This window comes from Theropithecus gelada, chromosome 11 (assembly GCF_003255815.1).
Source record: "Theropithecus gelada isolate Dixy chromosome 11, Tgel_1.0, whole genome shotgun sequence".
Classification (NCBI taxonomy): Eukaryota; Metazoa; Chordata; class Mammalia; order Primates; family Cercopithecidae; genus Theropithecus; species Theropithecus gelada.
In genome coordinates this window covers 63573877-63590670 of record NC_037679.1, presented here as the reverse complement: position 1 = coordinate 63590670, position 16794 = coordinate 63573877, and the positions used below count along the sequence as shown (strand labels likewise).

General features: G+C 46.1%; 1 protein-coding gene across 1 annotated transcript in view; it reads right to left on the bottom strand.

Moving 5' to 3' along the window:
• CHST11 (carbohydrate sulfotransferase 11) overlaps positions 1-15951 on the bottom strand; it is a 310662-nt gene extending 294711 nt beyond the window's left edge. Inside the window, exon 1 of the mRNA XM_025402360.1 lies at positions 15357-15951. Coding sequence (XP_025258145.1) covers positions 15357-15459 — 103 coding nt within the window. The 5' untranslated portion in view covers positions 15460-15951. The remainder of the gene's footprint in view (positions 1-15356) is intronic.
• Between the last annotated feature and the right edge of the window lie 843 nt (positions 15952-16794).

Here is a 16794-nt window from a genome sequence, read left to right as displayed (position 1 = left end):
CCTCACCTAGAATGTCTTTCCTCCCCCTTCCCAGATTCCGCTAGCAAATTTCTACTCATCCTTCAGAGCCCAGTGCAAACCTCGACTTTCCCTGGGAGACTTCCTTCCACCACCACCACCACGACCACCACCATCCCCACCACCACCAAAATCAATCACCCTCCTCTCCCTTTCCTTCACAGTTTGTCTCTCTTTGTAACAGCAATCGCATCTGGCCCCATAAGACAGTAAAGTATGTGTGTTTACATCCACCCTAATAGAATGAATATTCTTTGGGCCAGACTTTGCAGCTAAACGTTGGTATTAGAACCACTCGAAACAAAATTTAAGCAATTCCCCAAATCCTTCTGAGTCTCCACTGCCTCATCTGTAGAATGGAGCTAGTAACAGTTGCTCTTGCTACATGGCAGACTGTGTTAAGATCTCAATAGCACAATCAAGCTTCAGATAGCGACTGATTAACTAGAAGACTTTGAAGATACCTTAGAGGCCTGAAATGACTTTAGGGATGTGTGTGTGTGTGTGTGTGTGTGTGTGTGTGTGTGTATAACACTTTGCAGCCAATATCTTGTACTTAACATGTTGAGCCTTAAGATAATCAATATTATTCCCAAAGGGTATAGCTAAAACCCAGGAAAGACAACATCCCCTTAAGAAAATGGAAGGGGCGGGCACAATGGCTCATGCCTGTACTCCCAATACTTTAGGAGGCTGAGGCAAGATCGCTTGAGCTCAGGCATTTGAGACCCACCTGGGCAACACAACTAGATCCTGTCTCTACAAAAAAAAAAAAAAAAAAAAAATCAAAAACTAGCCCAGTATGATGGTGCACACCTGCAGTCCCAGCTACTTGGGAGGCTGAGGTGGCAGAATTGCTTGAGCCCAGGTCATAGCTGCAGTGAACCATGATCACGCCACTGCATTCCAGTCTGGGTGACAGTCTTGCTCTGTCACCATAAATTTTTTTTTTAATTAGGGTGAGGGGAGACAAAAAAAAAGCCCTAGTTTAGTGTAGAAAAGGTTCTCTAATACTTTAGAGCTACACTATCCATTACAGTAGCCCTAGTCACATGTGGCTAGTAAGCATTTGAAATGCAGCTAATCTGAATGTAGATGTCCTGTAAAAATACACATTGGATTTCTGGAGACTTAGTACCAAAACTCTGTAAAATATTGCAATGAGTTTTAATATTGAGTGCTTGTTGGAATATTTCAGATATTAATCTCACCTGTTTCTTTTTACTTTTTTCAATGTAAAAATGGCTACCAGAAGATTTAGTTTTGTGTGCAGTAGCAGTGTGTTTCCACTGGACAGTGCTGCTCTACAAAAGTCTTGTCTCAGACACTCCCATTGCAAACCAAATTAGCAGATCCCTTCCTGGGACACATTTAATTACCTTTGTGGTTACAGTGATGCAATTCCTACAACTTTGACAGTTGTTCACTTTTTGGCTGTTCACATTTAACCACGGTATAAAAGGGGTTGTTCTTGGCTCTCTTAAGTGACAGCTCACCATAGAATCAAAATGAAAATCAAATCACCATAGAATCAAAATGAAAATCAAACCCACCATCCCAAAAAGGGGCATTTTCTTCTTAGTGACCAATTACCATCAGTGTATTCCTTCTTTTAGCAAAGTGTTACTGAGTGACCAGGATCTATTGCAGATGTCGGGATATCGTGCTAAACAAGACATGCCCTTTCCCTGAAGGAGTCAATTATCAGAATGAGTAATATTAGAGATGTACGCACACAAAGTACCACAGGGACGAAAGGAAGGACATCCATCCCCTCATTCTGACCAAGAGGGGATGGATGGTAATACAAGAGGTAATACATGAACTAGACTTCGACCCAAGGTCACATCCAAGTTGAAGAAAGACATGAGCATCATCGAAACACAGATGATACCCCAAGAGGGGATGAGCTCACCAGAGATAGAGTGTAGGGTAAGAAGAGAAGGGGCTATCACTGAATGTCCCACTTACTGACTCTACAGCTGAGCTTAAGGCCTTTATGAAATAATTACTTCTTGATCTAATTATCTGAAACCAAGAACATGGAGACGGGCATACTGGTGAGGTGAAGAGTACAGTGTTTGCTGTCAGTTAGACCTGAGCCAGGCTCCTGTTCCAGCTTTCCAATTAGGCAGGCTCCATCACCTCTCTAAGCCTCAGTTTCCTCACCTGTATAATGGGATTGGTAAATGCGCATCTCACAAGGCTGTGGTGGGGATTAAATAGGATGGATAATCCAAACACAGCAGCTGACACACTGTCTGATGCAGAGCAAGTATTTGGTAAGTGATCACTATTGTTACTGGTTTTTTTTTCATAAAGCATCAGAAACATTTTTAATCAAATAAGGGTTTGGTATGGTTTGACTGTGTCCCCATCCAAATCTCACCTTGAATTGTAATAATCCCCACGTGTCAAGGGCAGGACCAAGTGGAGTTAATTGGATCATGGGGGTGGTTTCCCCCATGCTGTTCTCATGATAGTGAGTGAGTCTCATGAGATCTGATGGCTTTATCAGTGTCTGGCATCTCCCCTGCTTGCACGCATTCTCTCTCCTGCTGCCCTGTGAAGAGGTGCCTTCCACCATGATTGTAAGTTTCCTGAGGCCTCCCCAGCCATGCGGAACTATGAGTCAATTAAACCTCTTTCCTTTATAAATTACCCAGTCTCAGGTATTTCTTCACAGCGGCATGAGAACAGACTAATACAGGGTTTCCCGACTATTGATATTTGGAGCTGGCCTGTTCTTTGTTGCGGGGAAGTCTATCGTATCCATTGTAGGATGTCTAACAGCATCCCTGGCCTCCACTCACTAAATGCCAGTAGCACACCTTCCCCAGTTAATGACAACCCAAAATGTCTCCAGACATTGCCACCTGTCACCTGTGGGGGAAGAAGGAGGTCCCAAACCAGTTGCAAACAAATAGTCTAAATCAATGATTAGGTGGAATGGAAAGAAGTCTGGGTGCTTAAAAAGATAAAAACTTTTTCAACTTGTAAAGAAATGTGAGCCCTGACAAATACACTCCCCTTCCTCTATGATAACTCTCCAGCCTAACAGGGACTATTTCAAATGTGAGCCTGGCCTCAGGTCGAAGAATACTGGGCCTATCCCAGATCAGGGTGATGGAGTCTTTGAACTGAATTTTAGGACCTGGTCTGGTGAAGAAGGGTGGAAATAGATCTGTGCCCCAGCTACAAACCCAGCCACAGAGCAAGCTCCATGTTTAACTGTTTAACTGTTTAACTGCAGTTAAACAGTGGGAAGGCCTGACCCCTATACCGGAGGAACCCCTAAAGTCCTCCTCAGCACAGAACAGGCCCAATGTGGAGACACAGAGCCAATCGATGCTGTCCTGTGCAATGAGCCATGCTAACCCAGCCAACAACTGCTCACATACGGGCTGCCATGCTACCACTGTTACTTTTCTGAAATGACTGCTTTTCATCCTCCTCGAAGTTCAGCTTCAGAAATGGCATTGACCAGTGCCTGTGTTATTTCCCAAGTGTCACTTGTTAAAGCCAATGGGAACCCGAGGAATAATTAAGTGCATAATTGGGAGGAAATGCTCTGGTCACTGCATTCAGCAAGAAAACACAAGGCTGATTCCTCACCAAATATAAACTCTGCTTTGCAAACTGCTACACAGTTTTGGCCTTGGCAGAGGGTATGCCTGTTAGCACGGCAGAGAGAGAGTGAGCACATACAGAGAGAAGATATTCACAGGAGTCTCATTCTTATAGAAGTTAGATCCTTTCAGTAAATCTTACAGTGTAGGACACACAGGTTAAAAGGATAAAAACTTGCTCAGGTTTCAAACAGAATGAAATACAACAGTATCATGTTGACATCGAGATTCACATCCTTGAACGAGGAACCACACAGGTCATTTATCGTAACAACAATATATTTATACTGCTTTTACATTCATTTTTTCTTTTTTTATTTAATTTTAAGTTCCAGGATACATGTGCAGGACACGCAGTTTTGTTACATAGGTTTACATCCATTTCCAAAGCAGTTTCACATCTAACTTCTCATTTCATCTTTGCCACCACCACCACCCATAAGAGAGGTGATATTACTACCTTCACTTGGCAAACGAGGGGACCAAATCTCTTGTCTGTGACTTTCACTCAGTCACTCATTCAATCAATTATTAAGCCCCTGCACTTGCCAGGCACTTGCCCAAGTCATGGGATGCAGCCAAGTACTACGCCAGATGCTGTTTACACACAGAGTCTTGAGCTCTTTCTCAAGGAGGGGCATTAGTGGCATTTGGACAGAATGATTCATTGATGGGCAGAAAGGTCCCACCCTTCGCAGAATGTCTATCACTAAATTGCAATCGTTCTCACCAATCTTTGGGGTGGACGGGAAGACTAATGCCCAAATGAGAGCCCTCCCAGCTGTTCAGAGCAGCAGATATGAAGTCATACAGCCGGGTATGGTTCTTACTCCATCCACGCCTCTCCTGGGGATCTCAGACAAGGGATAATGCTCTATGCTTCAGTTTCCCCCCTTGTAAAATGGTGGTAATTACAACGTATACATATAAGAGTCCTGTGGGGGAGTAATCTATATTCAATACCTGACCCAAGTTGGCCTTTGGTAAATAACATCAGATAAATATCTTTATTATTTCATCGGCTCATCTCCCATCTACCTCATCTCCTTCAATCTTTAAAGCTACCTTTTCAGAGAGAACTTCCCTGACAACCCTATTTAAAATTTCAATCTCCCCACCACTGCCACTTCACATCCCCCTTCCTTGCTTCCCCAACCCCGTAGCATTTGTCACCTTCAAACATACTCTTTAATTTAATATGCATTTGTTATTGTGTCTCCCCCACTATGATGTATGTTCCATGAGGACATGGATTTTCACCTGTTTGATTCACACCTAGAACAGAGCCTAACTCTTAGTGAGCATTTAACAAAAATATCTTGAATGATGTCAAATGGACATAGGGAACAGCCAAATCCTAAAAGCTGGTGTCTAGACTCCAAATTCTGTGCTCTTTTCACTATAATGAGTGACAATATGCAATGATATTAAAGGTAAAATATGACAACCGTTAAGAAATGTTAAGTGCCCTGTTACAACACTACCTTAGAGGGGCCTCTGTGGTTTCCCTCTTCTGAGATTCTTTGAAGTTAACAGTTTCTAACAGAAACCCAGCCACCAGCTTATTTCACTTGAGTTGCCTTTGTGAGTTTTTTCTCCCAAGGCATTTAAGATAACCACTCACGCCAGAGAATGATAAGGACTGAAACACTTCCATTACCAGGTTTCTTTGTCTCTATCCATATCGACCTGAGACAGAACTCAAGCCCTGGTGATGCTGGAAATATCAGCCCTCCCCATACTGCTTATCTAAAGCCAAACTAAGCCTCCACCACTGCCAGAACTGGCACTAGGTTAACATGGGACTTTTACCCAGAGTTGACAACGGCAGGTCTGACAATAACCAATGACATTCAAGGCAGGTCTAGTCCTGGGGTTCCAAAATCCTAGTGGACATTGTGCCACAAAAGGGGTCCGGGAAGGAAACAGCAGACTTCGCATTTTTTGTTCATCTAAACACCAGACCTTCCATTTTCAGTTACCCTAAAAAAATGTAACTATATCAAGAATACAAATGGCCACAAACAACCCACCTAACCTGTCATATCAAATTACACGTCACTTACGAAACTCAGGCAGGTATCTTCAACCACAAAATGAACTGGAGTGACCACCTCAATAATTCCACCCTTCTCAGCATACTTCAGTGAATAACCATTTACAACTGAATCATAAGTAAATTTACAGATTGTATTATCTACTTTTAACTATCCTATTCCTCACAAAATAGAACTGAGACCTAAAGAGATCCCAGCCAAGAAACCACAACTTAGAGATAATTGTCACAATCCAGGCACACGAGAAAATGGCATTCCTCTCTCTTAAGTACTAGCTCTCCATCGTATCTTTGTGGACAACATTACAAGGTCAAAAGGATGAAAGAATGAGAATTGATAAAGAGTCAGCCAACAGAATTATCCAACAGATAATGTCATATGTATTTACAGTCACTAGTCAGAAAGGATCCTATCCTAGATATGTAGATAATGGTAGAAATATTCAGAAATTATTTATAAACAAAATATATTGAGGGATGGCTGCTCAAATATGTTTTACCAATAGGGTGCAGTGAGTATTGTGATTATTTGCTCATCATTCATTTTACCCTCCTTCTAGAAAGCTTTCTAGCCTGCAGAGGCTGGTAATTGAAAAGCTGTATTTCCCAGGCTTCTTTGAAGCTAAGGTTCTAGATGTGAATTTGGCTCCCCCCAAACAGAAGCACTCACTTGAGATTTAGAAAGCAGATGTGAGGCAGAGGCCATCTTCTTGCCTTTGGGGCTCTTTGGCTGCTGGCAAGCATGGAGATGGGGACACGAGGGTTTTTTGCAACAGCACTATAGGGTCCACTCTCCGGCTTTGCCATCAGTTTTTTCTTGAACTCAATAGTTCCAGACACAATCTCGGAGGGTGTAGCACCCCTGGTGAGTCAGGTTTTGTTTTTTTTTTTTTTTTTTGAGCAGCCATGCCGACATACATTTGTTTATAAATTATTATATAAACTACTACCATTAGCTGGGAGACATTCCTGGAGCCCCATTCCTCCAGCCCCTTAATGTCTTTATAAGCACCAAATTCCCTCTAGTAAATATCTTTCTGCTTAAAATACCTAGACGGGGGCCGGACACAGTGGTTCATGCCTGTAATCCTAGCACTCTGGGAGGCCGAGGCGGGTGGATCACCTGATGTCAGGAGTTCAAGACCAGCCTGGCCAACATGGCAAAACCCCGCGTCTACTAAAAATACAAAAATTAGCTGGGCATCGTGGCAGGCACCTGTAATCCCAGCTACTTGGAAGGCTGAGGCAGGAGAATCGCTTGAACCTGGGAGGCAGAGGTTGCAGTGAGCCAGATGGTGCCACGGCACTCCAGCCTGGGCGACAAAGTGATACTCTGTCTCAAAAAAAGAAAAATTCAATTAGATTAAAAAATAAAATACCTAGACTGATTTCTATTTCCTGCCCTGAACCATAGCAGAACAGAAGCAAAGAGATTTGGGAGACAAATGGACTAGACCACAGCAGATGCTGTTTGTACATGACAATCCAACCTGGCTCCTCCTTCTGAGTTCTGGGCATGTGGGTTAGGTGGTGACCAAGGTGGAAAGGCTTGTCTTTGAGAATCAATGATTAACTCTTTAAATGTTTCCTAGGCACCTCTGGGCCAGGGTCAGAGGCTATAAAGATGAACCTGAGAGAATCCATGCCTTGCTGTATCAAAAGAGGAAGATGTACAAAAAAACAAACAACTACAGTACATTTCTAAAAGGGCCAGAAAAGAGAAATGACAAAGTCATGACAGCTCAGTAGCCTTGAAAGAAACAAAAATCCACATTGGTGATACTTTCCCTGGGCAAATGTTTGCGTCTATTTCTAGATGAACTTCCGGGTTCAAGTCGCAAGTTAAATCACCTACTTCCCACCCTCCCTATTCTAACTCTTAACCAACCTCATCATTAATCTGAGAAATACTAACTACAAGCCCTGGGTTCTGAGAATAAGTGCCAGGCAAAGTTAAAAAGACCTGGACAGACTGCGTGCCAGTCTGGCCATTGAGAAGCAAGTACTCAAGGCTAACCAGGTACTTTTGAGCCCTCAGAGTCTGCATCTTGGAGGAATGCCATTTTTTCATCACTTACTGAGGTTATGAAGTGTGCCACAGTTTACATAAAGTACTTCCACAATTTACAGAGGTGGCCTCAGAAGGCATCCATGGCGAAGGCACACTATTTGATGGAACACTAAGAAACCAAACAGCTGCTCATTAAAGCGCAACACGGTGCTGAGATGCCATCAATCACAACACAAATTACATAATTACTAAAATGTGAAAAAATACATCCTGGAATCAATAATACACAATAATTTATGGGGATAGGACGTGGGAGACCCCAGACTAGGACCTGAGTCTTCCACTCCCAGAGTGTTGATCCATTTCATCGCTATATTTTTATTGAGTGCCGATTTAAGTCTGGCACTTTTTCTGGATAGTTTTATTCACAAATGCCATGGATTGCACCCTGAAGATATTACGAATTTCCCACTACAAGCTCAGTCAAAATTGTTCTCAAATCTCTTTTTCAGATCTCTTTATTACTGCTTTAAAAATTGGAAATGGGACTGGGTGTGGTGGCACACCTGTAAGTCCGAGTTGCTTGGGAGGCTGACGTAGGAGGATCCCTTGAGCCCAGGAGTTCGAGGATGCAGTGAGCCATGATCTCACCACTACTTGCCAGCCTGGGCAATAGAGCAAGACCCTATTTTTAAAAATAAAGATAAAGTTTAAAAAATTGAAAAAGGAAATGGTCTAGTTGGGGGTCAAGGAGGAGCAAGTGGTAGAGGGGAGATGGGACTTATATGGTGACCACTTAACCAAAGTATACTATCGGCTGACCAAAGATGAACACAAATGTGCAAGGAGGGCTGGGCACGGTGACTCACACCTATACTAGCACTTTGGGAGGCCGAGGAGGGTGGATCACTTAAGGTCAGGTGTTCGAGACCAGCCTGGCCAACATGGTGAAACCCAGTCTCTATTTAAAATGCAAAAATTAGCCAGGTGTGGTGGTGCATGCCTGTAATCCCAGCTACTTAGGAGGCTGAAGCAGGAGAATTGCTTGGGCCCAGGAGGCAGAGGTTGCAATGAGCTGAGATTGCACCACTGCACTCCAGCCTAGGTAACAGAGCAAGAGTCCATCTCCATAAAAAAAAATAAATAAATAAAAATAAAGTGCAACTAGGAGACTTGATTTTCAATCTTTCTACATCGCTTCCACCCTTATTCCTCACCTCCCTGCCCCAAGAGTCCTCTGCTAAAGCTTCTGCAGCGCTTCCCTCCCATCTACAGTTAAACCCAAAGCTCAAAACAATCATCTTTCTCCAACTTGTGTCTCCCCACTGTGGTTGTTGGCTGCCTCTGTCCCTCTGCTCCAGGCACTCTGACCACCTTGCCATGCATGTTCTTGCCTCAGGGACCAGACTTGAACTTGTGTTGCTCTCTCCCTGGAACATGGCCGGCTCCTTCATTTCCTGCAGCTGTCTGCTCTCAGTGTCGTCTTATCAATGACATTCCCTAATTACCTCTATATTATATTGCAACCCCTGCCTCTCACATCCCTCAACCATCTTCTCTGTTTTGTTTTTCTCTTCACACCATCTGATATACCATATATATCACTTCTGCATTTTTTTAAAGTCTGTCTGTCCCACTAGAATCTAAGTTCCATGAAGGCAGAGATGTATGTGTTAGATTTCCAGTGCCAAGAACAGCATCTGGCACAGAGGAGAAGAAAGGAAAAGAGAGACAGACAGACAGAGAGGGGGCTGGGGAGGAGGAGAACAAGCCGGCTTGTAAGTTTCAATCAATCACATTGGATCTGAGATGCATCAAATTACAAGTTCCAGGAAATTTTAACTGATAGATCAGATTGTTCAATGATCTCATAGGAAGAACTGCCTCCCCTTTTATTTGTTACAAAGGTGGTATCCCAAAAATTCAGAAGAAAAACTAAAAAGAAAACAAAAATGAATCAGCAGAATGACTTCTGGTTTTTCTCAGTCTGAACTTAGAAGAGAACTGCTGGCAATGACTTTCATGAGAGCCTTTTTCACTTGACCTCCAGATTAAAGAGAGGTCCTTTTGGTGGGTTTAAGAAGGGAAAGGGTGGTGCCTTTGCTTAGGAGCCTTTGACTTCCTGTTTTGAAATGACTGTGCTGATAAAGCTATGAACAAAATGATTTTTCAACCAGACAAATACTAACAACAGATACCTCAGCTGAAGGATGGATTCCCTCTCCCCTCACCCCACAGAAACCCCCCAACCACCCTTTCTACGGTGCCTGATCAGTCCTTTTCTTTTGGAAGGCAATGAAAATGAGGACTGTAACAATCAAAGGAGATCACCGACGTCTCTCTCATCTGAGCACAGCTATGAAAAAGCTCCATCGAGGTGCAAACATTTAACTTAAACGACCAAGGAGAGACCCCATGCTAAAAATGTCTTCTCCTTCAGTTATTTTTTTTACTTGTTAATTTTTGTAGGTACATAGTAGTTGTATATATTTACGGGGTACATGAGAACCTTCAGTGATTCAATGCTGTTTTCAGAATTCATAACAGTCTCATATTTGAGACCCTCTTGACACTTTTTCAATGGAAGTTTCAGGTATATAATGTAAGAACGGCTCCTACAAATTAGAGTACAACTCCAAACTCATTCCATGTATAAGCAAAAAGATTCTGTAATGTAACATTAAATTTGTGCAACCACAGCAAAAAATAATACCAGACTGACATCCTGCAAAGGGGTAGAGTGGGAGGTGGAGACACATGCAAGTCTATACATTTAAACAGTTATGGCTAAACTCTGTCTTTAACTTTAATAACTAGTTGTGATAATGATGTATTTGTCTAAAATACTTATTATCAAACAGGATACAAAATGTATGATGTTATCTCAACTATATATATGCATTTTGCATAGTTGAGAAAAATATATTATAGAATATATAAATACATATAAATATATTCTATATTTTTAAAGTACCAGTTGCCTCTTGGTGGTGGAATAATGATTGTTTTTCCTCTATACCACCTGAATTTTCTTTTTTTTTTTTTGAGATGGTGTTACACTCTTGTTGCCCAGGATGGAGTGCAATGGCGAGATCTCAGCTCACTGCAACCTCAGCCTCCCTGGTTCAAGTGATTCTCCTGCCTCAGCCTCCCAAGTAGCTGGGATTACAGGCATGCACCACCACGCCCAGCTAATCTTTTTTGTATTTTTAGTAGAGACAGGGTTTCACCATGTTGGTCAGCCTGGTCTCAAACTCCTGACCTCAGGTGATCCACCTGCCTCGGACTCCCAAAGTGCTAGGATTACAGGTGTAAGCCATCGCACCTGACCACCTCCTGAATTTTCTAAAATGAGCACGTATTATGTTTACAGTTAGTTTAAAATTATAATATAAAATGCATTTTAGATTCAACCTGATCAAGTGAAACTGCAAGGGGGTAAACAGAAAGGATATAATCTTTCAATACAGTCAACCAAGGCAAAAAAATCCCAGGTGACAGTGAAAATAAACATTTTGCAAAAATAAAAATAATAGAGAGGAAGCAAACAGAAGAGAAAAGGCTTTCTCCTCTGAAGGCTTCTTTCTATGAACAGTAGATTTCAAACAAAAACCACAATCCTATAGAGTAACACAAAAGGAAGGTTCCGAAGAGCTGCCTTTACACACTGTGCACCAATGCAGCCTGGGGGGCCTCTCAGCTTTGCACTGCATGACACAGCTCCATCAAAACCCAGCCATCTGGGACAGGTATGCAAGACACTTTAATGTAAGCTGATGAACTTTCATAGGAAACATTCACTGGTGAACTCAAACCTGTATAGAAACCGCAGGTATGTGGTTCCATTCTCCCTGACTTTAGGAATAGTTCACGGCCATAGAAGGTGTCTGTTCTATGGATGGATTTCCTTAGTGGCTAAACAAGGCCAACCTTCTCCAGAATCCAGGACACAGAGCAGTGTCTCAGCTGCCTACATCTCACAGGCTGCAAATTTAGGCCACGGTGAAAGCTCCTGTCTGGCACCTGATGAGTTTAACCGGGTCCATGTCAGAGTTCAGGAAGGCAGGAAGTATCCCCACCGGACAGAGTCAGAGTTATCGACCAGGCATTCTTGGCAAGGCTTGAAGTGACCTTCCTGAAAACCAGAGAAGTGGGTCTACTTCTGGAGTTTAACCACTTCATGCATTCATCCAGCAAATATTTTATTGAGAACCCACTGTTGTCAGACACTGTGCAAAAAACATCGGGATTAAAATAGGAGTCTAAAACCTGGTCCTTGTCCAATAAAATATTCTTAAGGAAGACTATTAACTCAGAGTATCAAAAACTTCTAAATGGAACTATCCTACTGACAAGGCCCACTTCTGCTAAACCCTTGTGCAACTGATGACCAATTACTCAAATTTGCAAATTAATCATTTCTATGAATTAGAAAAGATAATGGGGCCCAGATTAGAATCTGAGAGAGGGACAGCCAGCCTTGCCAGCTGTCTGCTTTTTGTTTTTTGTTTTTTTTTTTTTGAGACACAGTTTCACTCTGTCGCCCAGGCTGGAGTGCAGTGGTGCCATCTTAGCTCACAGCAACCTCTGCCTCCCAGGTTCATGCTATTCTCATGCCTCAGACTCCGGGGTTCCTGGAATTACAGGCATGTGCCACCACACCCAGCTAATTTTTGTATTTTTAGTAGAGATGTGGTTTTGCCATGTTGGCTGGGCTGGTCTCGAACTCCTGAGCTCAAGTGATTCACCCGCCTCAGCCTCCCAAGGTGCTGGGATTCCAGGTATGAGCCACCGTGCCCCGCCCTCCTTTTTTTCTTTCTCTCCCCTGTCTCACACCCTCCAGCCACAACGAAGCCTGGAACCCACTGCCTTTGCAATACTATTTTTCTATTTCACACGCAGGTATCTGGAACCCCTGCCAGAGGCCTCCAAATTTTTAGCTACACAATCTGTGCCATGCTGTGGTCCCTTCTGCCTCTCCCAGGGTGATCTGGAGAGACAGAAACTGCAGAGCCAGGCTGAAGGATCAGCTCTCCTTACCCCAAGATACTTCAGAGAAGCAAGGATCTTTAACTTTTAAAGAAATTCAAACCAGTGAAAAAGATTCCACATCAGCGGTCATCAACAGTGTAGCTTAAAAAAATGAACCCCCCAAAAAGAAAATGTTTAATGTGGATTTCAAAGTATATTTTTATGCACCATGTAATGATAAACTGTTGACACAGTTTTAGTGGAACTGTAAGTAATTTGAAATAAGGAAGGCCTTTCAATTGAACTATCTGTAAGTCTACATTCAATAGAAGGTTTTGAAAGTAGGATTTGCTATGGACTGGGGGGAAATATCAGAAAAATATATTTATAGAGATCCAAAGAATAAACAATAGCAGAAAATAGGACTAGAAGGGGACATAAAGGATGGGGCAGGACTGACAGAGGATCTTTATCAGCACAAGCTTAGAAAAGGTTCTCTGCCTCTTCCAAAAGGCTAGACTGAAAAGATATGATGTCACTTTCAAGTCAACTTAAGAATCTAACAAGAGCTGGAAATTTTCACAAAGTGCCAATTACAAGTTGGAAGTTTCTTCCTAGTATCTTTGGCTAGAAAGTTATTTCCCAATTCTCACAAAGAATTCCATGACAATTGTATTTCAGGTACACAGAAGCTCAAGCGCATTCCTGCTGAAGGCTGACACTCATCCTCGTTCTGGGCATTTGTACAGAGCATTACTGGCATTCACGGTCCCAGCAAAACTTCAAGAGACCTGAACACAGCTCTAGAGTCTAGACCAAATCACCCCGCCCCTTGTTTAAACTGCTTGAACCCCAGTGTATCTGCACACCACCAGTCCCCTGGCGCTCTGGGGTGAGTCTGGCCCGGTCTCCGGTGGCCCCAGGAGCTTGGCACTCTGAGATACCCCTGGCTGTCTGGTCCTGCCCACTGCAACCAAGGCCTGCCTGCTGGAATGCAAGCCAGGTCCATTTTTAAATTCCTTTATAAGTTTCACAACCGCAGGTCTGGGTGAGGAGACAAACACCGCTGTAGTTTGCTGACATTAAACTAAAAATACCCAGCTGCAAACAAAAGCCATCTTTAACAGGGCTGGCTCGGACGTCCTGAGGTTACATGTGGTAGAGTCGGAGCATATCCTTGGCAGTGTGGCTGCCTTAACAACTGCTCCAGGCCGAGTGGGGCAAAGGGGCCGTCTGTCCCTGCGCTGTCAAGGAATCTGCAGCCTGCAGCCCTGCCCGTATGATGGAAAGAACAGCTTTATTCCTCTGCCATTGACCCAAATGCAGGCTTGATGAATTCGGGACTGCGTCTGCTTAAAGCGTTAGATACACAGTGAAAGGAGAAGGCGGGAGGCAAAAATGAAAAACACCAACCCCACTTCCCTGGAAGGAAATGCGTTTCCACCTCCCTCCTCCTTGCAATTAGAAAAGCAAATTATTGCTGTGACTACGCTGAGAAAGGCAACTCGGAGGCGTAGAAAATGGATTTCTGAGCCAACGTGGCCCGGCAGGGGGCTGCTAAGGGAGGGGAAAAGGGAGCAGGGGAGACCCGCGTTACCCGGCAGGCTTCTCGGAAGGTTCTACCTGTTGGGCTTCGCAGCCGAGCTGCTCACCCCCGGCCGCCGCGCTCGAGGGCGCCCCTCCCTCTCCAGGACCCAAACTTTCCCTCGCACCCCTCGGAAGCGACGAGCCTCGTCCCTCCCCCAGTCCAGATTTCGGACGTGGAACTCTGCCTGAGCCGCAAGGGACCGGAGGAATGGGGTTCATTCCCACGCCGCCCGGGGGATTCCCGTTGCTCGGATTCCAGAAGTGGGGGATGCAAACGGACGGTCAGCCCAGGACCTGACCAAAGTTTCCTCCAAAACTGCAGTGGTCAAGGCATGACCCAGGAGCTCGGAGTTCCCATCTCAGGGGCTGGGGGCTGGAGCAGGCCCCGGGGCACCATCCACAAGGTCACTGCGGAGCCGGACCCCGGGGGCAAGCGGCCGGCGCGTGGTGGAGGGGCAGCGCTGGGCACCCGACCTCTCTCCACACCTGCTCAGCTCTGCGTCGAGCCCGGGATACGTGGGAGCCCAGTGCCGGGCTCCCCAGCCTGCTTCAGGGACTCGCAACCTCGCCGGGGCGTAAACCCTTCGCCCCCGGCCCGGCAACCAGGAAGAGGCGGCTCGCCCGGGCGCTGAGCAGCCGGCTTCGGGTAACTCTTTCATCCCCCGACCTCGGCAGCAACGGGGAGGGAGTTTCGTTCTCCTCACACCAGCCCCTCACCCCCGGCTGCTTCCCACACCTCTCCCTTTCCCTGCTACCTCGTAGACAGACAGACAAGGGACACAAAGAAAAAAAAAAGAAGAAGGGAAAAAAAAAAAAAAAAACTACCGCCCCTCCTGGTCCCATCCTCCAGCCCGGAGCCGGGAGGAAGAGGGGAAAGCACACCTTCCCTTCTCCTCCCCATCCGGACGCGGTGACCCAGGTACACCCGGGCAGCCAGGAGCCCCGAAGAGGCCGAAGGCGGAGAGGTAGGGTTGCAAGAGGCAGAAACCAGGCGGAGCGAGGGAGCGAGCGAGCGAGAGCGCGAGAGAGAAGAAAATATCCAACAAAACCACGCTAACGCGCCCCCTACCTGGGTGCAACATACTTTGGAAATAGAAGATGACCAGGATAAAGGATCCCAAGCAAGTGGCCAGCACCATCCGGCAGATTCTGTTCATCCTCATCACTTCCAACAGCGCTGGCTTCATGGCTTTGTCCTGGCTGCGGGGACCGGGATGTCCGGGAGGCGCGCCCGGGGCGCAGGAGCAGGGACCCCACCGCGCGGACCGGAGCCCGGGAGGCGCAGGGCAGAGCTGAGCAAGGCTCGGAGGGAGGATTGGGCTCGCTTCGCTGCCGCTCTTGGAGCCCCCAGCCCGGGCAGGGGTGTAGAAGGTGCCGGAGTTGGTCTGGAAGTGCTGAGATGCGTGGACCCGCTGGCTGCGCGCTCCTGCTCCTCCTCCTCGCCGCTCCGCCGCCTCCTCCGATCCCGCCGGCGGCCGCCGCTGCCTGGTCGCGGGCCGGGCGGCTGGGGTGCGAGCGGTGATGGTGGTGCCGCCGCCGCTGCCGCTGCGCTGGCCGCTGTGGCTGTCCGACGGGCCCTCTCCCTCCTCTCCAAAGGCTACTTCATTGCGCTCCAAAGATCTATATATTCCGGGGCTGGGTTTTACCAAATGCAACTCGCGGCCCCCGGCGAGGGGAGGGCGCCTGCGGAGAGCCGGGAGGAGGGAGGGACCCTAGCGCCTGGGCGGAGCGTCGCGCTCCCCCCGCCCCTACCCGGGATATGGTCGCGTCCAGCTGTTGCCCGGGGAGTGCTGTGTGCGCGCCGCGCTCCCGCAGGGTCCCAAAAGCCCTCAGTCCCCGGCCGGGTTCGGCCGCCGTCTGGAGGTTGTGTCAGCGTTTCCATGACAAAACCCGGAGGAAAAAAAGACGAAGAAAATCGCCTCGTTGCTGCCACCCACCCCCATGAGCGTTTGCAGAGGGAAGTGGCAAGGAGCCGGCTGGGTCTCGGAGGGGAGAACTAAGGGTTAGAGGGTTTCTGGTGGCTGGCAGTTATTTAAAATCTCTGGGCGACGTAGCGGGGAAGTTGCCCCAAGCCCCCAGGGAGAGAGTGCCCATTTTCCGACGCTCAGAACTGGGCGGTTTCGTTTTTCTTTCAAAGGACAGCCCAGCTTGGGAGTCGGGGTTAAAGAGGGCTGACTTAAAGTCAAGGTTAAGGAAACTGCACGACCCTCGGGTCAGGCGACAGCTGAGCTTTCCCAGGGACTTATACAGAGTCTCTGACACCCACCATCACCACCATTCCTCAAGGTAAAAGGGATTTGTGGGTTTCAAAACTCTGCTATCCCAAAGGGTAGAGTATCCTCCAAATTATGCAAAATTCACAGCAGTCTTCGCTGGGAGGGGGTAAGAAAATGCCCCTAGGAAGCCACCTCACCCAAGTCCAAAAAACTGCTGGAAAAGCCAAACCAGCCAGAGCACTGGTAGGTACATGGAAAGATGGTGTTGCTTTCTTGTATTGTGTAAAATGACTTCCAATTTCCAAT